Source organism: Pollicipes pollicipes, unplaced genomic scaffold (assembly GCF_011947565.3).
Source record: "Pollicipes pollicipes isolate AB1234 unplaced genomic scaffold, Ppol_2.1 Scaffold_3087;HRSCAF=3621_pilon_pilon_pilon, whole genome shotgun sequence".
Taxonomy (NCBI): domain Eukaryota; kingdom Metazoa; phylum Arthropoda; class Thecostraca; order Pollicipedomorpha; family Pollicipedidae; genus Pollicipes; species Pollicipes pollicipes.
In genome coordinates, this window is record NW_023596225.1 from 39,826,502 (window position 1) to 39,852,842 (window position 26,341).

Consider the following 26,341-nt stretch of genomic DNA (forward strand, 5'->3'; position numbering starts at 1 on the left):
CACCAACACGCCGCGGCACAGCTCGGCGCAGCTCGGCGCGGCACAGCACAGCAAGCATGCACGGACAACACATAAAAAAAACAGCACAGGGCAAACAAGTAATCTGGAAATTGTGAAAACAGCGGGAAAAGAAGCAGAAACACGATCAAATCAACATGTTAAGGCATGGGTGACCGCAAAAGCCTACTTATTCTACCAAACAGTGTCATAAAATTGTTTAAAGTCTCTTCCACAAAAACGTTTCTGTAAAGCTCAGTGCGGGATACCATCACCCTTTTACAGCAATATTCAATGGTTGATTCTCGCAATTCTGTGCGAAAGCTCTTCAGATCACATAAAAAACCTCAAAAGAAAAAAAACACACGCATGCCTTACGGTTCATGATATTGAGTGAACTCGCGGCGAATAATACAAGAAGGTGATTACGGTAAAACAAATACATCTCGTCCAGGAGCCATACACAATTACAATAAAATGTATGAGCGTTGAGAGGGAGCATCAAGGATAAACAATATATGAAGAAGCCAACGCGTTATGCAACACTGCAGCGGTTTGTCCCGTTTTTGGCAAGAGCGGGCTGTTGGGCTGTATGCCGGTTTGTCCGCGAGCCCACCACGCAAAATCGGATTAGAAGTAGCGTCAAAGGGGGCCACATACATCAAGCGCCACACTTATGACGGTCACACGTACATATCAGCCTACTGATCGCCCTTCGGCACTATCTTGAATGTCACGGAGGCCACGCGTGCTGCAACAGAGGCGACCATGGCACACGTTGATACCAGGGCATCTTAGTAGAACCGACCATAATCGTCAAGTTCCACGCGATCTTTATGCGGCCACACACCCGTCGCTCTAAGGTCCATAGCATCGCTTCACCAGTCGTCACCGAACTATGTGGCAAATCGAGGCAGTGCACCGCCAGGGTACCTGCACAACGCCACCGTAATCCCTCACTCTTTCTACGGGTTGCGCGGGGATGCAAGCTCACTTTTCGGTGTGGACGTTTTCTTGACCATGGTTTTGGTTTTGGTGGTGGCGGCGGCGGGCGCGTCGTCCTCGTGTTGGCTGCCGCTGTCCGAGCTCTCCGCCGCCGGCTGCGAGCCGAAGGACGAGTGCCTGCGCGCAGACAGGTCCGGTCACTCGGGCAGACGGTCCGGTCACTCGGGCAGACGGTCCGGTCACTCGGGCGGACAGGTCCGGTCACTCGGGCAGACAGGTCCGGTCACTCGGGCAGACAGGTGCGGCCACTCGAGCAGAACGGACCGGCCACTCGGGCAGACAAGTCCGGCCGCTCGTGCAGACGGGTCCGGTCACACGGGCAGACGGGTCTGGTCACTCGGGCAGACAGGTGCGGTCACTCGGGTAAACGGGTCCTGTCACTCTGGCTTATCAGTCTCCAAGGCAGCGTGGCATGTGTGGCACGAAAAAGGCACGTTGCTGCTGTAGTGATGGTAACTGCCTGGAGGGTTCCACTAGTATGACCAGAGGCGCCAAAAGGGCTCCACCATTGCGACGCGGGGTGCAGAATAGCCCCAGGTTGACAAAGGGTGCTTTGCAATAGTGATGCGATCTGTACAATTTTGCACTCCCTGAGATGTCCTATATGCCTAGGAAATCAGTAGTGATGCATGTCTAAGCACCATAGCAGCCTCGGAATGTCAACTAGTTGACTTATACTTTCTCATTCTGTGCATTAAGCACCGAGTGCCCACCCCATTCAAATCGTTTTGCTCGTAACAAATACACTGCCCCATACCCAACAACGCCAAGACCGCACCAGTTGACGCCAAGGGCAGCTCAGCTGACGCCAAGGACAGCTCAGCTAACGCCAAGGCCGGCTCAGCTGACGCCAAGGACGGCTCAGCCGACGTCAAGGACGGCTCAGCTGACGCCAAGGACGGCTCAGCTAACGCCAAGGCCGGCTCAGCTGACGCCAAGGACGGCTCAGCTGACGCCAAGGACGGCTCAGCTGACGTCTCACCTGGCGAAGGGCGGCTGGTCGAACAGCGAGCCGCGTGGGAAGGTCATAGGCTTGTCGAACAACGACCTGACCTGACCGTGCACGCCCCAGAGGCCTGGCAGCCGCTGACGAGGCGAGCCAGGCTGGTTCAGCCGCAGAGGGTCGCTTAGCAGCAGCGAACGCTGCAACAAGACGGCATAGTACCGGGTCAGCATGGGACGGCGCCGGGTCAGCACGGCACTGCGCCGGATCAGCACAGCAAGGCGCCGGGTCGGCATGAGACGGCGTCGGATCAGCACGGTACCGGCGCGGCTACACCGGCACTTAAGAGGCTGGCAGCAGCGGGCTAACGAAGCTGGAAGCTGGAAGGAAGCTGTTCCTGCGAAGCTTTGCGGGATATCGTCACGGAGCGGCGAGGTCAGGCGCAGTGATCCGATCAACACGCCTGCGATAGCAAGAGACATTCACCGACGGTACCATGACATTCAAGGATCCTGCAACCGTGCAGTGTGCACAAAACACAGTACGCTTCCTCTGAAGGCGTTTCTTGAACATCAATCTTGTAAGCACTGATACTGGTTCCTACAGCTCTCCACAAGCCATCCAAGCTCCTTCGCCATCACCTACCGGGCTCGATTTTCTCACCTTAGCGGGCGAGTCCTCCATGTCCATCCGCTTGTTGAGGTTCTTGACGCGATCCATCAGAGAACCGAACAGCGACTCGGCAGTGAAGATCTCGAACTGGTCATCCTCGTCGTCGTCTTCGCCGCCCGAGCTCAGGCTGTCCGACGAGGGCGCCATCTTGGGCCGAGACAGCCTGCCGACGCAAACGAGGCAACGCCGATCTCGCGTAAGCGCTTCCCCGGGGCCGCCAAACGAAAACGGAAGAAAACGTGCGCTGACGTCAGAAGTCCGTCCATTCAACCATAGTATGACACCCGTGCGTGGTTAGCCGTACTTACATGAATAATTTTGATATGATATCCACTTATACAATAGATACGTCCGTCCATTCAACCATAGTATGACACCCGTGCGTGGTTAGCCGTACTTACATGAATAATTTTGATATGATATCCACTTATACAATAGATACGTCCGTCCATTCAACCATAGTATGACACCCGTGCGTGGTTAGCCGTACTTACATGAATAATTTTGATATGATATCCACTTATACAATAGATACGTCCGTCCATTCAACCATAGTATGACACCCGTGCGTGGCTAGCCGTACTTACATGAATAATTTTGATATGATATCCACTTATACAATAGATACGTCCGTCCATTCAACCATAGTATGACACCCGTGCGTGGCTAGCCGTACTTACATGAATAATTTTGATGTGGTATTACTTATACAATAGATACGTCCGTCCATTCAACCATAGTATGACACCCGTGCGTGGCTAGCCGTACTTACATGAATAATTTTGATGTGGTATCTACTTATACAATAGATACGTCCGTCCATTCAACCATAGTATGACACCCGTGCGTGGCTAGCCGTACTTACATGAATAATTTTGATGTGGTATCTACTTATACAATAGATACGTCCGTCCATTCAACCATAGTATGACACCCGTGCGTGGCTAGCCGTACTTACATGAATAATTTTGATGTGGTATCTACTTATACAATAGATACGTCCGTCCATTCAACCATAGTATGACACCCGTGCGTGGCTAGCCGTACTTACATGAATAATTTTGATATGATATCCACTTATACAATAGATACGTCCGTCCATTCAACCATAGTATGACACCCGTGCGTGGCTAGCCGTACTTACATGAATAATTTTGATGTGGTATCTACTTATACAATAGATACGTCCGTGTATTCGTTCGGTGTCTTATTCCAACTTTCGTGGCCATGACATACCGCGCTGACGGATACCTACGATCGTTCGGGACTCGTCATCTTGCACTCGCCCGGAGAGCCCTTCGTCGGCGGACATTACCTGCTGCTGGCGATGGGCCAGCCGACCAGGTCAGGCAGCGGTCTGTCATCGAAGCAGCGCATGGAAGTGAGCCTCTGCAGGCCCCAGGGGGCGCCCCAGACGTCCTCCCTGGCGGCCCGGTCTCCCAGCAGGCTTCTGCCAGTCCCCGCCAGGCGGCAGCACCGTTAGTCACAGACGCGGCGGCCGCGTTCGCGCGGGCGGCGGGCCCGTCCCCGCGCCGCCAACCAGGAGGCAAGGTCTCGCACGTTCGGAGAATGAGGTTCAAGCCGTTTACCAACTGCCAGTTAGATGCGGTCGACAGCATCAGTTCACATACCGACTGGCCCGATAGCTTTTGAGAAACGTGGGACCTGTTCTGGTTGGCGAGGCGGAAGCGGAACCACCAGCACGACAACTGATAGGCAGGAATCACACAAAACTGGGAATAAAACCTCGCAAAAAGGGGCTCGTCAAACGCATGCAGATCATGGACGATCATCAAAAGCAATAGTGACGCAGAGGGACGAAACAGGAGCATCCTGGTAGTGCCATGCAGCAGAAGTATCATGCCTAATTTTATCACAATCAGTCGGACAACGCAACGATTGATTTGCATCATGCTGTCGTTGGGATATTGATATACAGGCTTCGATAAATCCAACACCAACATCCTATGACGCATTTTGCGTGGTATGGTTCAAGAAACCGACTCAACAGACAGGAGAAAAAGGATATCTGAATGGGGTCAAGATACCAGCTGCTGTTCTTTGTCACTGACATCCCGCCCCTCCACAAAGGACAGACTGACTAGCAATCCTGATCTAGCTTACGTTCGTCACCAACAAAAACCACTTCCACAAAGGGGGACCCCAATCCTCCCACGCCGGCACTGCGGCTCCCGCCCTCGCCCCTGTCCCCCCCCCCCCCCCCCCCCTCCATCACCGGCCGGTAACAAACTCCAGCCGCACGCAAAAACCAGGCTCCGCGCGGACAAAACCAGCGCTCTCGTGGGGCGGCCGCGTCCCACTCACCCGAGTCGACGCTGTCCGGACAGCTGGTGGGAGCGGAGCAGCCCGGCGCCGTCGGCCCGCTCGGCCTCGACCGACTGCGCGCGCGCCGGCGGCGTCATCGTACCGCCGCCTTCCAGCGCGATCGGGATGATGAACTCGCGCGGCGACTTGCGGATGAGCTCGCGTGGCGGCGACGGCGCGCGCACCTCCTCGTCGCTGGACGAGTCCTGCTCGGGCAGCGAGCGCAGCGACGAGGTGGGCCCGATCGGCCTGGAGGGACGGCGCGCCGCCGGCGCCGCAGGGGCCGGCGCCGCCGCCGGCGCTGGGGCGGAGACGGCGGCGGCGCCGCCGGCGGCGGCCGTGGGCTTGGTCGTCTCGCCGTCCGCCAGCCGGATGGGGATGATGAACTCCTTGCTGGCGGCGCGGCGCGGCGGCAGGCTCTGCGCGCGGTCCTCGGGCCGCGCCGGCGCCGCCGGCTGCTCGTCGCTGGTGCCACGGTCCAGCCGAGCTCGGACAGCCGCCGGCGCCGGCTCGGCCGGCAGGGCCCGCGGCCGCACGTCGGCGGGCGCGGTGCGGATCGTTGACGGCACGCTGTCCGCCGAGAAGCGAGCGGGTGACTTGCGCTCCGGCATCTTCAGGCTCGGTCTGACCTTGGTGTCCTGGGTCTTGGGCTTCTGTTCGGGCTTAGCGAGTTTATTTTTCGCATTGTCTTCGGGCTTGACCGCTGTGTCCTTCAGTTTTCCCTCAGGCTTGACGACCTTGTCTTTCACCTTCCTTTCATCATCCACAGCCTTTTCTTTCGTCTCCTCTTTCACAACCTTGCTTTCTTCAAGAACTGGAGTACGTTTCCCTGCTTGCACTTTACCATCGTCCTTGGCACCTACAGGACTTCTCTCCCGCTTTAGATCGGCTGAATTTTCTTCCTTCGGTTTCGAAATCACTGTCCCCTTCTCTTTCACTGGGGACACACGGCCAAGTTGAGAACTAACGTCGTTCGGCTCCTGGAGAGTCTTTTTCTGCTTTGGCACGCCATCGGCTAACTTTGCATCACTGACCGGGATCTTGCTCTTTTTGGGTGTCACGTGGGACTCGCCAGGAATTCTCGCCGGAGATTTCTCCTTTTGCACCTCAGGGTCAACAGCTTTCAGCTTCGGCTTATGCTCCGCGGCCTTTTCATCAGCATCCGCCCTACTCGTCTCTTGTTTGGGGGACACCCGAATGTTCTCCTCGGTTTCTTCGCCCTTGGCACCGCTTGGGTCGACCGTCGTCTTCTTTGGCTTGCGTTCCGCGAGCTCTTTCGGCGAAGCACTCTTGTCTTGCCTGACACCGTCCGACGAAGCCTGTTTTACTTCTTCGGGTGCCGTCGGGACAGATTTGCCAGCTTCTCTGCTCGTCTCTCTCGCAGGACTAGTTTTGACGCCAGCAGCATCCCCAGTAGACAAAGAGGGCGCTACAACTGCCTCCTTCAGCGAAGGCGAAAGACGGCTATCGGAGGCAGATGGCGCTTTTGTAGAGGCCACCTCTCTCTCGGGCTGCTTTTCGGCGCCGGCCGACGGCTCCGGTGCCGCCGGGGACGGTGACGCCCGGCGAACTTGAGGTCGCGGAGCCGCCTGAACGTCCGTCGGCACCTCCGACTGATCGCCAGCGGTGCTCTGCTCCTGCTCAACCGGAGCGGCCCCCGACGTCACCTCCTCACCGCCCTCTGGCGGCGGCGCTGGTGTTGGACGAGGCGTCTCCGCCTCCGGAGGCGTGACGACCGGAGACGGCGATCGTTTCTCGGGCCCGAGCTTGAGCTCCGCGGTCTTGTCCTCCCCTGGAGTGATCTCCTGAGCGCCCGCAGCCGGGGCCTCCGCCTCCGCAGGCGCTGCTTCAGCCGCCGCCGCATCGTCACTCATCACCACGTCAGAGGGCTCGACGACCGCCGCCGCCTCCGGCTTCTTCTTCTTCTTCGCCGCCTTCTCTCCCGCCTTTTTCTTGGTCTTCTCTGTCTTGCCGCCCGGGGCCGCCTGCTCCTCCGCCTCGTCCAGGGCTCGCTTGGCTGCCTTGTCGGCGCCGGGCTCGGCCGGCTCTGGTGCCGGTTCTTGGGCCTGAGGCACGGCAGGGCTCGAGGCGGCCCGCACCTCCATGGCGCTGCCCAGCGACAGCGAGTCGGAGGCCGTGAACTGCGCCTTGGACGGCTCCGGCGCCGACGGCACAGCACCCTGCAAACAGAGGATTGTCACTGAGCGGAAGGATTAGATCCAACACGACACAATCTTAGACGACAGACGTTGCCAGAAAGGCTTACTGCTTTCGAGCGTATCAAAAATGTCACAGAGACTGCGGTAGTACCAGTTTTGATACCGGAGACTTCCAAGGAAGTGACGGCAACTCCAAACTGTACTCGCATCCGTACACATAACGATGCTCAAGACGCGATCTTCAAGATGGCTATTTCAGTTCAAAACCATATACAAATGTTGAGCACTCCTTTAATGTGGGGGGGGGGGGGGGGGATGGCGGACCGTGCCGAGCACTGCGGCAGTTAAACTTTCTCCGGTACGGCTCACACAACCAGCACTGCTTGGCCTGAGCTCTGGTCCCAGAAATCCGTCCATTCAAAAGGTTCGAATTAAATGTTTAAAAAATACCCAGGATGCTTTCCCGACCAAATTCATGCACCTGGACTGAATCTTAGTGTCTGGGCTTAAAGCGATACATTCTACAGTCCGGTACATTTCTTTCGGACACATTGCTAGTATCACGTCTTCGGGGATGACAGCACAGAGACGAGATGAACTCTGGTCGATAAATGCCGAGCGAATTGCACAGCACAGGGGCCTAGAAATTCAAATCGGCGAGCGTCTAATTCCGCATGAAACTCACATTCGTTCCAGCCACTTCGAAAACATAAACAATGACAGAAATGCCCTAGCGGCGTTTGTGTTTACACATGCATGTTTCGTTGTAGAAGGAAAAGTATTGGCTAAACTGACATTATCCACGTGTAGAAGCGCAAACCAGATATAGGCTTCACCAATTCACACATGCGTGGTCTCATTATTGATCCAAACGCAACGCAAATGTCACGTACACGGCTCGAGGCTTACAAGTGCTTCGATCCACTAATAAAGCCATGGTCAAACAACATAAGCTCATACAGCGCGAAGGCCGCCTGTCGCTGCGGCCACACGTAGCATCAAAGGCACAGGCCCCGACACACCGCGGCCCGTGCTGCTCTGCTGTCACGAAGGGTTCTCATGCGGAATAACTCTCTGCTATCGGAGCCTGGAGTGAGAATGTGGTTTGGTGGCGGCCCGCAATGCTAGGAGTACGGACAGTACGCCGCAGGATAACATCGATAATGAGGATGGTCTGGAGCAGAGTACGACATCTGTCCCACACTGATGATATTGCGTGGGCAGGCATGTAATTTCAAGAAATTTTCGGGTCGGGCGCATTTCCAAACCATAATAAGGACCACATGATGGTCCACCTTGGCTGGAAGGATCACAACTACCAAAAGGACATCAGGCAACGCAAACGTCTCAGTACAAGCGATCTGATGTGGGACATCCAATCATGCTTCGGCAGTGGCGCAGCGAGGGCTTGCCCAGGAGCGAGCGAAATCGGGTAATAGGCGGCCCTCACATTCAAGGGACATAGGGTTCTTCGCCGCTTTGGCGCCCTGTTTTGTTTGGAGGATTTTTTCATCTCGAGACCAAACTTCGATGGGTCGGGCCCATTGACATGTTTAGAAGTTTTAAGGGCGTCTAAGGCTGTCAAAGTGCACTGGGCCTTTCTGTCCCAGTGAGTCTCGCACCTCTATAGGTGCGGGCATGGGCATGTGCACGCTCCCAAAAGCACCCCTTGGCTACACCCTAGTGTTCCAGCAAAATTATAGCAGATCTAGGGCGAAGATCCGACCGGGTCACTTCTCGGCCACCAAACACCGCACGCCTCAGTATTACTCCCCAGTCATCTTCCCAACCCCTCACCTCCTCCGGCGGCGGCACCAGCACGTGCTCCATGTCGGGTCCCTGCGGCGCCAGCGAGAGCAGCAGGTCGAGCCGGACCGGTGTCTGGTGCGCCAGCTCCTCGGCCGCCTCCAGGCAGGGCACCTCCTCGCCCTGGTTGACCCACGGGTGGCCACAGACGTCCATCATGCTGGCCCGCTTCTCCGGCGCCGGCGTCAGCAGCGCGTGGATCAGCTCGGAGGCCGCTGTCGGCGGCGGGCACGGCACCTCAACCCAGTGACGATGCAAGGTCCCCACACAGTGCTCAAGGGTGCGAGGTACAGGTCGGCTGAACATACTGATGGGACTAAGCTGTACATATTCTGGGATTGAGAAAGCATTCCCAGGAATGACATGCACTATGCCTAGGATGGAGACAACGCTCACTAAACTGAGACAGGCACTTGCGGGACTGAGACAAGCACTCACGGGACTGAGACAGCACTCACGGGACTGAGACAGCACTCCGGAACTGGAACACACCCAGGACCGGGACAGCACTCACGGGACTTCTTCTGCGGCTCGTAGAAGTCACCGGACGTGATCTGCTTGACCAGTTTCTTGAAGTTGGAGCCGTCGAAAGGCATGGCGCCGTAGACGAGAGTGTAGAGCAGCACGCCGAGTGACCAGCAGTCGACCTCCGGCCCGACGTACGGGGTGCCGCGCACGATCTCCGGCGACGCGTACAGCGGCGAGCCGCAGTACGTCGACAGCAGGCGAGTCTCGTCGAACACGTTGCTCAGGCCGAAATCGGCGATCTGGCGGGCGCCGAGACGCGGAGGTCACGGCAAGGCGGAAGGAGGGGCGGTGAGGTCACGGCGGGTGGAGCGGGGAGGTCACGGCAGGCGGAAGGCGGGGGAGGTCACGGCAGGCGGGGCGGTGAGGTCACGGCAGGCGAAGCGAGGAAAACGGAACGACAACTAGCAGGAGGAAGGAGCACGGAGCGGCAGTTAGCCGGGGGAAGGCGCAGGGGAGGGCAGCTAGCCAGAGAAAGAATAGCAGCTAGCCGGAGAAAGGCGCATGGAGCGGCAGCTAACCGGAGGAAGGGGCACGGAACGGCAGTTAGCCGTAAGGAGGAACGAACGGCCGCTAGCCGGAAGAAGGAGCAGGGAACGACAGCTGGCCGGAAGAAGGCGCATGCGGCCGCCACAGCACACACGCTTACGCTGCCAACGATGCAGATTTTTAGGCTGGAGGGATCCAATACGCACAGTCGCCTTTCGCGTATGTTTCGGTGTGTGTTGTGCGGGTTTCCCGAGTTTTACAGGACTCACCTTGAAGCGTCCTGCTGAGCGACACGTGCACATGACCACATTTTAGACATGCGTCGAGACTTACGGACCCGGGGCATGCGCACACTTGACTCCCCATGAGATACTTCCTCCCGAATACGGATTTAATACATGTTACAAACCAATCCACCTGCAGCAGTGCAGCCATGATATGTACAAAGACAGTGGTATTTCTGCTGCTGCCTACGTCACACCGTCAATGTGCCAAAAGGCGCTTCATGTTCGCAGACTAGTACAAAGAAGAGGAACTTAAAAAAGGTACACACTCGTGACCGATCCACACGTAAGCGTTTCGCAAGCGACGTCCGGTGCCAGCAGAAGGGGCGTGCCGCGGTTTCTGCGCTGGGATTCTCACCTTTGCGTTGCCGTACTCATCCAGCAGGATGTTCTCCAGCTTGAGATCTCGGTGGCAAATCTTGTGCTGCAAGCAGAGCAATCACACTTAGCGAAGCTGCCGCTGACGGGAAGCTGGGTGTGGCCCATCGATTACAGTCGAATCGTTGAAATTGCAAGATACACGACATGCACATATCTAGGGATTGAAAAGCAGCTTCGGGTTCAGTGAACATCAGATCATCGATCTAGCCGAAAGCCTTCGGTCAGACCGTGCCTAGAGTCGGTATTTGTGCGCTAGTTTGACGAGAAGCGGGACCTAATTCTAATACTGACAAAGCTCGCCAAAGCATTTTGGTGATCTGACCACGTGCAGCAAATGCTGACCTCGTGCAACTGTAAATGTGATTGGAGACTAAGCAAAAGCTGAACGAGCTCAAATGACAACAGAGGCTTCGGCCATAATGCTATGGATGCGTAACTTTAGATGCTTTATTGGAGATGCTCGTACCCATTAAAGGGTACGAGCATCTCCAATAAAGAATAGCATCTCCAATAAACAAGCGATAGTGGTGTTTTAACTAAACAAACGTCGTCCATGGCGTTATAACCGGAAAGAAAACGCAAACGTAACAATATTCTCGCTTTTCTTTTTTCATCGTGGTTGAGAAGCTGCCTTTTGAAATCGGAGTGTTCTCGAATCACTACGAAGCACTACATTCGAAAACCGGTTCGCTAGACTCCGACCCTTCAATAAAAACAGAATGCAACGCTCGATGACGGTCCACAGCATCCTGCGGGAACCGCAGGTACCCACATCCTGAAGAGGCGGGAGACGACGCTGTCCTAACCTGGTCAGCACTGACAGGGGCCAGACCATTTTGAGAGCTTGATTGAGCAAGTTACGCAAGGAGTCCATAATTCTTTTTCAGTACAGCTTGATAAGCTTACGCTCATCAAGCCAAACGCGCTATGCTATTTCAGTTCATCGACAATCCTGCCCCAAGTCTTACAAAACCGGTGTGTACTACGGGGCGGTCCTTCCGTGCCGTACAATGTTACATCACAGCCACTCGGCGCCAGCTCTGCCCTCTGACCAGTTGCCGGGTGGCGGTCCCATGTCAGTCGGCACTAAAAATGCGTCCGTAGTGGTATTTGTACTCAGAGCCAGCGAGTTACGAGTCTAAAGCCTCCCATTTTGTTGTTGTTCATTGGAGTTTTCGGGCGCGTCGACTGCAGTGGTCATTTTGCGCCCAGAGTCTAGAGCCTAGAGTCTAGGCTCTAGACTCTGGGAGTCTAGAGCCTCCCACGCGGATGTGGAGAGACAACTGCCATGAGGTATGACAACGGTTCTCGTCTAACCCTTGACAGAGCTATCAGCCCTATCTATCCCGCGGCAGGGCCATCAGCCATTCTACCTCGTAGCAGAGTTATTAGCCCCATCTACCCCGCGATGGGAGTAGCAGGTGCTGTCCGCGGTGCCGGCCCTTGCTATGTGGCGTCAGTGCTATCACCACCCTCCCAGCTGGTGCGCGGCGTGCCGGCCACCGTACCGAGCGTGCAGTGGCAGCAGCCCTCCCCCTCGCCGGTACACCGGGAAGCGTGTCGTCCGCCGCACCCACCTTGTGGCAGTAGTAGTAGCAGGCGCTGGCCACCTGCCGGAAGATGCGGCGCGCCTCGCCCTCGGCCAGCACCTTCTTCTCGCTGAGGTAGTCGTACAGCTCGCCGCCAGCCGCGTACTCCATCACCAGCACCATCTTGTCGCGGTTCTCAAACACTGCGCCGACAGGGGAGACTTCATGTGCAGGCGATGCTTACCTCACCGCGATTGCTGGCAAGATTGTTGACTGGCGGGAGTTTCCGCAATCGAGCAGATATTGATGTATGTGGGAGGAGGGGTCATGACGGTGCTTGAAAGGAGCACGCCAGCAAACCGGAGAAAGCTCACAAATATATATATATATATATATATATATATATATATATATATATATATATATAACTCCGATGGTGGAAAAATGTCTTCTGAAAGTATTCAAATAAACCCAATATGTGCTACTAATATTACGGTGCTAGTTAAGCTGGCTGAGCTGTCGTTGTCCCCTGATATGCTACATATCACATGCACCTGGTAGAAATGCAGTATACTGCTTTACATGACCACCCCTACATAAAAGCAGTTCAATGGTGATGACTCCTCGACGCCATGCCATGTGGAACAGAGCGCTAGAAGGGTATAGCCAGGAAATCGGAAGTGAAACTCCTCCACACTCGTGGCTTGGTGGGTGTGGCTTGTTAGCTAACATTACAACAAACTAAGGCACTGACAGTACGCGATTCAATGACACTATATCCATACAAACACAAAGAACAACAAACAGGCAAAAATATCCGATTGCGTGAGCGTAACAAATCACCAAACCACGCGAGTCAACCAACCGCGTGCAGCGTCACATGATCACATCATCCCTCGCGCGATGCCAGGGAACCGACGCTGACCACTGCCCCTCAGCTAGATACCTTCATATATGTGGATAATGTGTGGGTGCGTCACCGAGGACATGATCTGGATCTCCCGTCGAATGCGGATGAGGTCTTTCTCAGTCTCGATCTTCGCCTTCTTAATGGTCTTAATTGCGACCTGCGGGGACAAACACAGCATTACAACTGCTGACGGCGGTTTAACTCTGAAACCAAAGCGTCAACAACAGGTAAAAGCATGCTTTTCCAGCGCACAAAACACACTAGAAAAATGTAGGTGGGCTAGGAAGCATAACACGTGAAAGGTTTCCCCACAGGAAAATACAAATAAACCGGTAATTTTTTTCGTAAAAGTGACATGCCAAGGGTGGGCACAACCGCACGACGCCGGTTACCCTAATAGGAATCACAGCCAGTGTGCGGAGTCAACAATCTATTCACCGCCGCCCCAGTGTTCCGTCCCATTCGAGTCCCTCACACGAATGAAGCGTTCAGCGGGGTCAACTGGGAAGACCACGTGCTTACATAGCACCGAGGAACGAGGCCGCAGACTGAGTGTGTCTTACTTCAACTACGGCCACGTGCTCAGTCTGAGCGGCATGGTCTGGCGCAAGCGGCATTGACATGCCGGCGCTTTCGCAACCACTAATCGCAGCTGCATGCACCTTTCAGCAACAAAAAGGCCATCTTTAAGTGCTGAACAGTTGTTTGCTGTACAACGTGCAACCAGCGAAAAATCGCAGGACGAGTTCAAAACCGGTCTCCTGTCCCGACAACCCAGGGTGGCAAGAACATAGGATCAATGCAACTTAACCGAGGAAGTGACGAGCAATCCTAGCGGCGCAAATGTCCGCCACTTCGTACAGCAACTAGTTCATGCAAGCACAGCCACTCGCCGTTCAGCCAGTCTCTCGCATTTCTTAGTGGATTGGCCCATCAAAAATCATTCCTGAGTTGAACACGTAGAAGATTGCGGCGTACTTCCTCAAGTCAGAATGCATTTGTGTTTATAGAAGTGGCCCCCTACAACGTCATCATCTCGCAAGGCTTTGGTCTCAGCACGGGTCATGTGGTATGTGATACCAACGGTGACACGTATTTTAATTGTGGTGGGCGTTTTGGCACACAGAGTTAGGACAAAAGACGCAGCGCAAAGGTGGCGTTATATCAGGTGTTTTAGATTCGTTTAGGTAGGTCTGCCTTTTAAAATAATAATACTAAGCTTTCTCTGGAAAATACTACAGAAATAAATATAAGCGAACACAAAATACAAACGGTGGGCCAACCCATCAAGAGCTAATGAAGGATCTCGGCAACAATGCCGTCATGAAATAGTTTAAATTGCGCACTCTCCCCCCCCCCCCCCACACCACCGGGCACATGCTGAGGCGAAAATTCTGCTGAGTTATAAGATCACTAACGATTTTGGACCAGCCAGCAGGGTTTGCGGCAACACAATCAGCCGCATGAAGTACGGGAACGCATCGTCCCCAACAGTTCATATGTCACAGCTGACCACAACATCGTACTTTGCTGACCACAGGACCATTCCGAAGCCCAGTACGGTAGCTAATCCCCACAAAGTTCCGTGAACGCAGCATTAACGCGTGCAACAATTCACAGACACGTGGAGCACGTGCCGGCGGCGGTACTAAGCGGGCGCCCACTATCGCGCCGAGCCAACACTGGCGCTCGAGCCGTGACTTCAGTCGGCGCGCCGCGCCTGGCCGCGATGGGGAGGGGGAGGGGCGACGACGCCAACCAGCGACGAAAATAGCGGCGGTGCGAGCACGGATGCACTTCTCGACCCTTCACATTCGGAAAGCCCGTCAGGGGTTCCGGTGCTCGGGCGGCACAGGTGGGTGGCCCGGTCTGATGACGCCATGGGGCACGCCGCGCCGCCCTGATTGGTTTGCAAACGCTCCGGACCGGCCCCGTGAATGACAAGTGGGCTAGGGTCTCCACCTGCTGCAACTGAAGAGTGGCGCACTCAAACGCTGGGCGCCTCCGCGCCGTCCGCCGCCGCATGACGGGCGGACGCCGTGAACAAACAGTGGCTGAAGAGGCGAGCCGCCCCAGCGCCGCCGCAGACAGGCGCCGGTTGTACCGAGACAGCTGACGTGACCGCCCTTCCCCGCAGACGCCTCCAGTCGCCTCCTGAGCGGACTCATCGGTCGGCAGACACCGGCCATCGACCGAGAGGCGGCGACGGCTCACCCGGCAGGCGCCATCCCGTCAGCGGTAGCGTTGCAGGAGGCGCTGCTCTGGGCGCTTCCTGGAACGGCAGCTTCGGCGCTAATCTTCGGAAGGCATCCCCCGGCCCGGCCAACTAGGACCTTGAATCAATCTCCCGTACTTTCTGGAATCTAGTTACGTCTACGACACCACAATTCTGACAACAACAGTGGTACGGGGTTCGATTCTCCGCGGTGCCCGTCCCTTCCTGCCAAGGTGAGAGGCAGGCGACGCACTACAGCATCAGCAGCTGAGTGCGTCATTAAGCCCCTAAGACAACAGTGGTTCTCCACTGATATGTAAAATCCGCGTTCCCATCCACGGCACACCCAGACAAACACTCCCCGCGCCTCCATAGATGAGAAAAGCACGCCGCGGGTGTGCGAATCGTCGGTGTACACCGGCACATACCGGTGTCAACCGGTATCCGCCGGCACGTACCGGCGTCCACCGGTGTCCAGTCCCAATCACCGCGTTTGTAAACTACAGGCAGCTGCGAGTAAGAGCGGCTGGGACAGCAGCGCCAGCATCGCATGGCGTTTTATTTCTGGCGGCTCCAGTGACAACAAATACGCCAAACGCCAAAACCTCGGCTCCGATTGGACTAGCGCCAGTCAGGCACCAGAATCCAGGGCATCTCTGTCTTTCCCGCCCATCAGCGCTGTTTAAACGCTCCGCAGCGTTAAGACGTCCTCTTCATCACCGCAGTTTATATCTGCTGGTAACGAGCATATGATGTGTATAGACACACGCATGGATATAAAATACATCCAGGTCTTGTTCAACTGGGGCTTGTTTCATTCCGTTGATGCGTGTTCCGACTGCTGCAGGTGTATAACATAGATGTTATGCAAACATGCCTTATGGGATGAAAGGTGACCACCTAAGCATAACTTCTGTCTAAAGATTACCATTTCGGCTACATGTCAATAGATGCTACGGTGTATCCTCTGTTGAGACCCTTTGCCTTAATCATGGGAGGTTAGATATGAAGAAAGTTGTTGTGATGCCGTGACTAAGCGATCAACTACGACCACAACGTGACGCCAAACGGACCGCGGTCATCTAGAACGTTGGAAAGGATCTGCGCTATGTAGAGTTCCCTGATTTTATTTCCCTTAGAACGAGCGGAAACATCTCATACCAGAAAGACCCTTTTCAACCCAAACAAATCTCGAAGAACTGCATTACTGTCCTATGTGTGCAATGTCCTCGAGTGAAACGCCACAGACCCTAGCACGAGCACCATGAAGATATCGGTGCCCCGGACTCACCTCCCATTGGTCCGCCCTAGACCCAAGATCATGCGCAATCATTACAGCGGAAGGAAAACATGGCAAAATGGGCGATGCCAAGCAAGTCAGCATCATGTGTCGCAACTCTCCATTTACTTACAAACACCTTGGAATGTGCCAGGAACTGGGTGCATTTCGTTAGAAAACATCACGTACCATTCTCCGCACGTCAGTGCTCCGTCATCATAATCACAAACAGCTAAAAGCCTGCAAACAACACATGACAAAAGGCCAGTGATAGCTTTTTTTCTAACGGGCGCAGGCATTACATGAAATGCCAAGTGGCATTACATGAAATGGCATGCCCCCCCCCCCCCCCCGTCCAATTTGCCACGAAAATTTGTGTCGTCCTACGTCCATCTCCACGCACGGGGCTTCCGCGTTGGCTTCCGCTGACACGAACGCCATCTACGACCTAACTCAGACATGGTCTAATATAGAGGTCATTATTTGCATCAGTTCGTTTTTAAACAGGCCAACTTGAACTCACAGCCTCCCATTGCCCACATATACTCACATCCTGGCCCGTCTCCTTATTTATAGCCAGCTGCACCTTCCCGTAAGTTCCTTGGCCAAGTTTCTTCACTATATCAAACCTGAAACAGAAGTAACAGTCAACTCTTAGGAATCGGCGATGTTCTCGATGATAACGACGTGGTCGTGAACAATTTCTTAAAAAAGATCATCGTGCCACATAAACGTCCTGCGATCAGATCTAAACATGATCAAAACATCACATGCTTCCGTTATATAGATGTCACTCTTGCCGTGGTAAATGTGAGATGTAAGCATTGAATGATGTCTCTGGGACTAATTACCAACATCAGCACATCAAGGAACGATAGCCATGTGTGTTCTCCAGACCTGACTGACCGCCCCGACCGCCCAGTGCTCTGCACCTTTTGGCAACAACAGCAGACAACCGTCGCGCCGACGCGTGATGCTGATGATCTGGGTTTAGCACGCGTCGACAGCATGGGTCATATGGCGCATCGATCACTTCTGGCCAGCGCGTGCAGCGTGCGGTGCATGTCTCCTCTCATTCGCGGACCTGTTCCATGCCATCGCTCACCCCTCCCCCTCCCCCCCCCCCCCACACACACAACGCATCTCTGTTTGTCCCTGCTTATCGGGCCTGTATTCTGGACCGTGGATAACAGACGCCGCATACCAGTGGGATAGCACGAGAGGACGGGGCGGACGCGTTACGACAAGGGTCGGGAGAGCCGCTGCTGCGGCTGACGTACCAGTGGGATAGCAGGGGAGGACGGGGCGGACGCGTTACGACACGGGTCGGGAGAGCCGCCGCCGCGCCTGACGTACCAGTGGGATAGCAGGGGAGGACGGGGCGGACGCGTTACGACACGGGTCGGGGAGAGCCGCTGACGTCTGGTCCAGCCCTCAGCGCGTGCGGCGCTCAGCAGATACAAGCCCAGTGGCCCGGTCATCCTCACTGGTGCGTCACTGACTGGTGATCTTACAAAGTCACGAAGGTCTCAGAGGAGAACACATCTTTCAAAGACAAAAGCAATGTGCAGGAAGAAGAGGCAACGTTCTGTCTTGTAGCATGCCCGGCTGCCTACAGATTTTGCCGGCATCAAACCACGTCAAGTTATCGAAAAGCAGTCTCAGATTTGGAGCAATGCCAAAACATCTATGAAGAAGTGATCCGAGAAGCCTTCTCCTCATCATCAATATTTCTTCCAGCAAACATGTCACACCATTTCTCCATCTGAAGGGAAGCGACCGACGACCCACGGTTCAGGCGACGTATTTCCTCGTGAGCACGCGCGGAATGTGTTGTGTAGTTACCAGCTCGTCACGGAATGTGACCGGCGCTCCACACTTCTCACGTCGGGCTGGGTTCCAGGGAAGGGGAGGGATACGGCGCACGGGCGTCTCCAGGGAGGAGGGGAGGGGGAATTGGGTGGGGCCACACCCCCAGAGGCGACAAAAAAAAAACAACCATGTTAATGCTTTAGGCCTAATTTTCGGGGCATTAGCGCCGTCTTTCGAACACCGCTCTCTCCAAACTGAGACGTTATATCCGCCATTGCCAGCCCGCACGTTTCGAGGGAATGGCTGACGCCAGCAAGGGGGCGTCATTCTGCCACAGAGAAGTGACCCACGGTAAGGCTGCCCCCCCCCCCCTCAGCCCCACTGGCCGTTTTTCGTAAAGAAGCATGATTCCCGGATAGGTTCTGAGAGACCGGATTGCTAAAAATAGCCCCCAGGGCAATTGCGGCTGACGTAACAGGCTATCCGGTGCCGAATTGAACAAAACTTCTCACTACACGTGGCCCAATTCCCTCTCTCCGGGCCTCAACCGTTCCTCTAATCTCGAGACGTCACAGGATTACCCCATCGCCTGCCCTCAGGCTCCCGGGCCGACCAGCCCTGACATGGTTCAGCGACCTCGATTCCAAGCACATCCCAGCGCGGTCCATCCGCCGTCCTCGAAGGGAGGACGCGACCGGCATGCCCACTATTGTCCCCGTCTCTTGAGTACCGCTTCAGCCACGCTCGTAGTTGAGACGGTAACGTGAAGAATGCATCGCGACGTAGCGCCAAGGTTAAAACCTGAGCAAACATTTTAAGATTTTTACGCAGGACACTCCAAATTACCCGCGTTATGACCCACTGCTCACGCAATGATGCGCTCTCCTCGTGTTACGATCTTACGCGACACGCGCATGTTTAGGCACCTGTTGAAAAGGTTGTCAGTGCTGAGCAAAGTGCACTTCATCCATCGCCTAAAAACCGTCCTCCGAATGTCCTAAGTTCGTGAAGTACCCCGGCAAATCGGCAAATCCCATGGTCCATCCGTATCCCGACAAATCGCACGGTCCGTTCATATTCCGAAAAATCCCATGGTCCATTCATATTCCGACAAATCCCACGGACCATTCATCATTCATCAATCCCCGACAAACCTCACCGTCCATTCATATCCCGACAAATGCAAAGGCCCATTCATACCCCGACAAACCCCACGGTCTTCTCGTGTCCCGAGATCACAGGTGGCCATAGGTTCGGCTGACTCCAACATCTGCAAACCAGCTGGCCTGCCATGCCAAACACACCCCAGAACTGTCCAGTGAGCATGCGCTTTTCAAAGCGTTCATGAAAGAGAACATCACTTGGTATACACGCGGCACACGGTGGTGACATAACGCGTCAAAGCAAACTTGTATGAGGTCACTTGACTGCATGGTGGTCCATTACGGCACCAAAGCAATTAGACTTGTTTGACGCCGCGCACCAGACGGTGACGTCATCAAAGCACCGCTCTGACATCATTGCACGGCAGTCGGCACGGCACCCAGGTACGTCCCCCCCTCCCCCCCCCGTCCGAGAGCAGATGACAGCCGCACAGCGCCGGGTCACGGGCAGGGGGGGGAGCGGGAGCGGGGGGGGGGGGGAGGGACGGCCGCCGAGCGGCGGCAGGGCGCCAGCTCGAGCACGCGGTCGGCATGAGTCGGCCAGACGCGCCGCTGAGTCAGGACGAGCGCTCTGGAAGGCCACCATCACCGCGGTCAGGCCCACTCACGGGGGAGCAGAGCGTTGTCCACCGGCCGGCCGGCTGTCGCGCTCGAGTTCCCCTCATTGCAGGAGGTCTCTGAGAGCGCTTCGATTTTTGAATTTCGTTGGCAAAAGACCGCTGAAAAACTTGGCGGTGATATTTTCTGTGCGGGGAAGGGGAGCGACATCCTGTAAATACAACCTTGAACCAGCCCTAATGGCGACGCAAACGATGGCGACAGACCCGCCGACGCAGAATTTGGCAGGAAGCCGAGGCCTGTAGCGAAGGAAATACGCCAACAACTGCACCTCACTTCGGCTACAGGGAGAAGGAAAACCACCGCAGAAGGGTGCAACGTCTGTAATCCGTCACCAATGGCGCCGCTTACGTCACAGTTGGGGCGGAGGCAAGGTTGGACACGAGACGCTGGACGGCGGGCGATGTTATGCCACCGAAGTTCGGTGTTCTGCGACAGCGACCACGCCGTGATGAAAGCGACGCAATCTCGAATGGTAACTGTCCGGCGGCGGCGTTAGCTACTAGCCGACTCGCAGCGCCGGCCGCGGTCAAAATGTCCCAGACGGCGGGCGAGAAGGCGGAAATGGACGCGGCGTCAGCTGACAGGCCCTCCGGAGACCAAGTTGACAGCCGAGATCGATCTCCGCCACATCTGACAGTGAGAGATCATGGTCTCCTCTCAGCGCCGCTGGCGCACGGCCGCGGACGTGGCCCGAATGTAACGCGCCCTGCTCAGGCATTAACAGGCAGCACGACTAGATCCGAACATCTACATGCACGTCACCGAAATCCGCCAGATGGGCCGGAAGGCGCTCGCCGAGCTCAGCAGGCAAGCCCGCTCGGATCGTGCCGGCCCGCGCCCGCGTGTTCGCGGCCGGGGCAGCAGCCGCCCGCACCTGGTCCGCGTGAGGTGCGCCCACCCGCTGAAGGCGTGCCGCGCAGCGTGAGTAACTGTTCCAGGACCGCTCCGCCTCCTCCCGGGCCCCCCAGACCGGCACCGTTAGTCAAGGGTGCTGGTAAGGCCCAGGGACCGCAGCAGGGAGTCGTCACGGCATCGTCCGTCGACATTCTCCAATAAGATATTGTTCTGTCACAACTAAAATGCAAGTCGGTGTTTAACATTTTGGGTAAACCTTCGGATGTCCTAAAAAATCATAGGGTGATAATCCACCGGGCCATTGGTAATTTCTACATACAAAAATGCAACAGCTTGCTGTGCCTGTCAGCCTAACGCCACATGCAGTATAAAACAAAGACCATGATACAGCAGAGAAGCGCAGGACTTCTGAATTGTTGCTCGCTATGTTCAGGAAGCTACACATTTAGAGCTACCAGTCAGGTATACAGACAAGCATGTGCAAGTTACAAGCCCAGACACGTTGCCAAGAACTATAATACGGTCAAGCATTGGCCATTTTCAGGGTTGATTTAAGCACTGAAAAACTTTTTCGTGTTTTAAAAATACCTCTATAATGTTTTCTTTAGTGTATACCAAACAGCCGAAAATTTTCATGCGACTCCATTGACCTTCAATAAAAAGTAAGCTTGGCGTATCTGACTAATGAGTCAATAGCATGAAACAAAACTCTTTAAACACGAATTTCATCCTTTCACGTCTTTAGTTCACTCATATTTCGGCGAGTACCGGGCCTGGCAATCAGCCGGGTGGATCGGTCAAGCGCCCTGGATGCTGGCTGCTCCATGATCATTTATATTGGTGCAGTGCGTAGCAAGGCGGACTTTGAAAATCATTTAACACGCGTCCGGGTGGCCGGCTAGACACACTTCGCTCGGGTGGACGGGGTCAATTTGACCCTCCTTGAGATCTCGGTAACTAAGAAAGCCAGAGACACCAAATTTACAGGGTGTCTTGACCTGTACGTGAAATCACTTAGGTCAAAGTTTGAGCTTCCTAGGTCATGACCTTCAGGTAACATAAGGTCAAACAATGTCAAATTCCAGGTTGATCCCTATAGTGTCCCCAGAGCCTAGGCAACTGTTCCTAAGCAAAATGTCACAAACCCATTTCAGCTCAGTGAACTTGTTTGACCTGTTGAAGGTCATGGCGACCGCAATTATACAGGACTGCTCTGAGTTTTGCATTTGAATAAGCGACAAAGATTACGCTAGGCAGTATGTTCCTAAAACAAAATGTCGACCTGGCTCATGTTAGGTCAATGACTTTTTCTGACCTTTAGGAAGTCAATGTAAGATGCATAATACGGTTCCTATTATCAATTAATTTGAAATGAGCACCACAAACTATCCCACACAGCAAGCTCTAAATTAATAAATCAGGTTGGTTTTGACCTTGGTCTGACCTCCATACCTGATCTTAGGTCAACGTAATTTGCTAATTCAATATTTGTGGTGCCTAAGAGAGCATCTTCAGAGATGTATGGCTTCGTTAAACACTCCATTATTGTATCAGATTGGACGATTCCCTGGCAATTGCCTTCGCTGAAACTATGGCCTGACTTTGACCTGCCATAGGTCAGCGACCTCACAAGGTGCATCTAAATTTTTGATGTCCAACGATCAGCTATTCAATTGTCTACAGATACACAAAATTTGGCGTGGCTGTGCCGCGCCGTTTGAAAATCATTCTGGAAATATCTTCGGAGGGGGTCAATTTGACCCCCACCCGAGCGCGTCTTAATAGCATGCAAATTAGATGCTAGCGACCATTGCGGCGCCACATGACGCGCGCAGGTCATGTTTACACACGCAATTGAAGGTTTGCAGGTACGGTTTGCTTTCCGACTCAACTATGGTGTGCGCATGTCCCCGAGTTTGGCACCGTATCGTGCAGAGGAGTGGGTACCTTGTCGGCGCCGCTCGACACCTGGCGGGAGACCGCCGGCAGCACCGCTGTGTCAGTCCAGTCAACAGTCTCCGTCCCTCCCCGCTGTGTCAGTCCAGTCAACAGCCGCCGATCCTTCCCGCTGTGTCAGTCCAGTCAACAGCCGCCGACCCTCCCCGCTGTGTCAGTCCAGTCAACAGCCGCCGATCCTTCCCGCTGTGTCAGTCCAGTCCACAGCCGCCGATCCTTCCCGCTGTGTCCAGTCCAGTCAACAGCCGCCGACCCTCCCCGCTGTGTCAGTCCAGTCAACAGCCGCCGACCCTCCCCGCTGTGTCAGTCCAGTCAACAGCCGCCGACCCTCCCCGCTGTGTCAGTACAGTCAACAGCCGCCGATCCTTCCCGCTGTGTCAGTCCAGTCAACAGTCTCCGTCCCTCCCCGCTGTGTCAGTCCAGTCAGCACCCGCCGTCCCTCCCCGATGTCCGACTTTACACGCGCGAGTGCCCACGCTTGCAGCCTGCCCGCAGTCCCGCCCCCGCGTCCAACCGTCGGCCGGGTGCCGAGCCGCCCGCCGCGCCGGTCCGCCTCGCGAGACCCGCCCGCAGTACCGCCCCCGCGTCCAACCGTCGGCCGGGTGCCGAGCCGGCCGCCGCGCCGGTCCGCCTCGCGAGGCCCGCCCGCAGTACCGCCCCCGCGTTCAACCGTCGGCCGGGTGCCGAGCCGGCCGCCGCGCCGGTCCGTTTCGCGAGCCCCGGCCGCCGCGCGCCTGTTGTTCTTGGTGTGACCCCAATGCCGGCGGGCGTGAAGGCCGCCGCGCTGCCCCGTTTGGCGGCGGCCGGCGGCGGGGCGCGCAGGGCGTCGCGCGCCGCGCGCCGGCCCGTGTTTTGCGGCGGGACGGCCGGCCCGAAGTGGGGCGCTGTTCGGCTGTTTACACGCCGGTTAAATCTCGCCCATTGTTGCCCGTCGGATAAACGGGAGATGTTTGTGTATGTGTGGCTGCGGGTTCGGAGTGTGTGCTCAGCGAATGGCGGCGGTGAACTGCATGTGCGTGTGTGCGTGCGTGCGTGTGTGCGTATGGGTGTGTGGGCGTGTGATGTGTGAACTGGAACGGTTAAACGAAGCTATCTTAATTACATTTGCTCGCGTGATAACTGCACGTGCAGCTGAAGGCCGCATAAAGCCCGCTGATTCAGAGCATGTTAATGTTTCCCTCGAATCGGCACTGCAGGAACTGCCCACGCAATCATTCTGTAGTACTGGGATCGTTCAAATCGCTCCTTAGTTTCGGAGAACCCGAGCATCTACGCGTCCTCCGCGTCTTAAACCGCAGTATGACGTCTTTGCCGATCAGATTAATCTTGCGGTCGCCTAGGTTTAAGTAAGATCATGTTTTGATGGGCAGGCATGATACCAGATCTCTGCCTACCAAAACTTTTCGAAATTGAAAAATATATACAGAGACATGCCAGACGCAGACGCAACAAAAAAACTTTCAATACCCTAGTCACTTCCCTGTTTATAGGTAAATAGTGCTTAGAGAGCTTGCACACCGGAAAGCTATGGCGATGAATGATCGTTCAATTAATACATACAATAAGTTACGATAGAAGCTTTGCTTCTGCTTTTGCAGTCCAGAAGCTTTTACATCTTCGCATTAGGCAGTCATCATTTGCATTAATGACCAAACGTAATTGTACTATGTTTTGGTGCATATTCATAACATGCAGCATACCGGTAAACGTAATAAAACAGCGTGATAATCGCGTAACTATATCCACACTACAATAACATGCTAAGTACGAAATATCGGCAAATTCCCGTGAGCTGCAAGGGCCAGTTAACAAGATGCCAACATGAATAAGGGGCTAACCTTACAAAAACACGGCCCATGCAACGCAACACTAACAAATACACCGCGTATGCTCCTTGCCCCAATGAAATAGATATTCAAGTCCGATTGTATGCCAATAACCAAACTGGCTACTTTCAAGTCTGCCTTAGTCCAACTTCATGCAAACGATGGCTACTGCAACCTGTTTTTTTCGTGGTTGTGCGTGGTTGTGGCCGTACCTGTGCCTCAGCTTGTGTTTATATATTTGCCTGCAGTTGTGGTTGTGCCTGTGTTTGTGGTTGTGCCTGTGTGTGTGGTTGTGCCCACGCTCGTGGTTGCGCTTGTGTTTGCGGTTGTCCCTGTGTTGGTAGTTGTGCCTGCGTTTGTGGTTGTGTCTGGCTGTGGTTGTAAATGTGATTATGCCTGTGTTAGTCGCTGTGCCTGTGTTTGTGGCTATGCCTGTGTCTGAGGTTGTGTTTGTGGATGTGCCGTGATTGTGGCTGTGCCTGTGTCTGAGGCTGTGGATGTTTCCGTGTTTGTGGCTATGGCTGTTTGTGGCTGTGTCTGTGTTTGTGGTTATGCCTGTATTTGTAGTTGAGGCTGTGTTTGTGGTTATGCCTGTGTTTGTGGTTGTGCCTGTGTCTGTGTCTGTGGCTGTGGCTGTGGCTGTGGCTGTGTTTGTGGTCGCGCTTGTGTTTGTGGTTACACCTGTATTTGTGGTTGTGCCTGCATTTGTGGTCGTGCCGTGTCTGTGGTTGGGCCTGTGTCTGTGGATGCGCCTATGTTGTGTTTGTGGTTGCGCCTGGTAGCGGCCGTACCTGCGCCTGAGCTTGCGTTTGCGGCTGTGCCTGTGTTTGCGAATAAGCCTGGTTGCCGTACCTGCGCCTGAGCTTGCGTTTGCGGCTGTGCCTGTGTCTGCGGTTGAGCCTGGTTGCCGTACCTGTGCCTGAGCTTGTGTTTGTGGTTGTTGAGCCGCACGCCGGCGGCCTGCTGCATGCCCCCCATGATGTCGCTGATCTGGTTCTCCGACACCACCATGTCGGCGGCGCTGGTGACCCCTCAGGTCACGGCCGGCCAACTATCGCCTGCCGATGAGAGGAATGCCGTCAGTATGGTGCGGATACCAACGCAGGGACACACACATCATCATGCTCGTTTACGGTGCGTCAACAGAGCTTTGAAGATCGAGCAAAAACTCAGGTATGCTGCTACTTTGAATGTTGATCATGCTTTGATGGCAGCTACCAGGTGGCAAAACACCTTCATACCGTCAGTGAAATTAGCATGATCTCACGTCGCGTTAGCTACAGGAAAACGTCCGTTTTCACACACAGAGCAGACTACCATGAGCGGATTCAGCACCGCAGATCTCATCGGGGCATCGCCCACGCTGCCGCTTCTCGGGAAGCACACAAGTCATCACCGACTCTGCTGTGCGGCGCTGGCAGCTGTGATACGTCCAACGGTCATCTCAGCGTGCAACAGTCACAGCGCCGCCCGGGAATCGAGCCCGCGCTCCGACGTGGTCGTTCGGCTGTCGAAGGAGCTGTTAAGCCCGCCAAACGTGCTCCTTGTGGTTACGATATGTGACAGTGTTACGAATAAGATTGATATAC

At 55.0% G+C, this 26,341-nt stretch overlaps 1 protein-coding gene across 1 annotated transcript in view; it reads right to left on the reverse strand.

Annotated features, from left to right (window-relative positions):
• Positions 1 to 2,545: 2,545 nt before the first annotated feature.
• Positions 2,546 to 26,341, reverse strand: part of LOC119090147 (serine/threonine-protein kinase MARK1) — a 30,100-nt gene continuing 6,304 nt past the window's right edge. Inside the window, exons 2-11 of the mRNA XM_037212941.1 lie at positions 25,666 to 25,810; positions 17,070 to 17,148; positions 13,062 to 13,182; positions 12,164 to 12,318; positions 10,564 to 10,629; positions 9,422 to 9,674; positions 8,899 to 9,122; positions 4,943 to 7,122; positions 3,933 to 4,067; positions 2,546 to 2,780 (exon numbers count right to left, since the gene is read on the reverse strand). Coding sequence (XP_037068836.1) covers positions 2,546 to 2,780; positions 3,933 to 4,067; positions 4,943 to 7,122; positions 8,899 to 9,122; positions 9,422 to 9,674; positions 10,564 to 10,629; positions 12,164 to 12,318; positions 13,062 to 13,182; positions 17,070 to 17,148; positions 25,666 to 25,763 — 3,546 coding nt within the window. The 5' untranslated portion in view covers positions 25,764 to 25,810. The remainder of the gene's footprint in view (positions 2,781 to 3,932; positions 4,068 to 4,942; positions 7,123 to 8,898; positions 9,123 to 9,421; positions 9,675 to 10,563; positions 10,630 to 12,163; positions 12,319 to 13,061; positions 13,183 to 17,069; positions 17,149 to 25,665; positions 25,811 to 26,341) is intronic.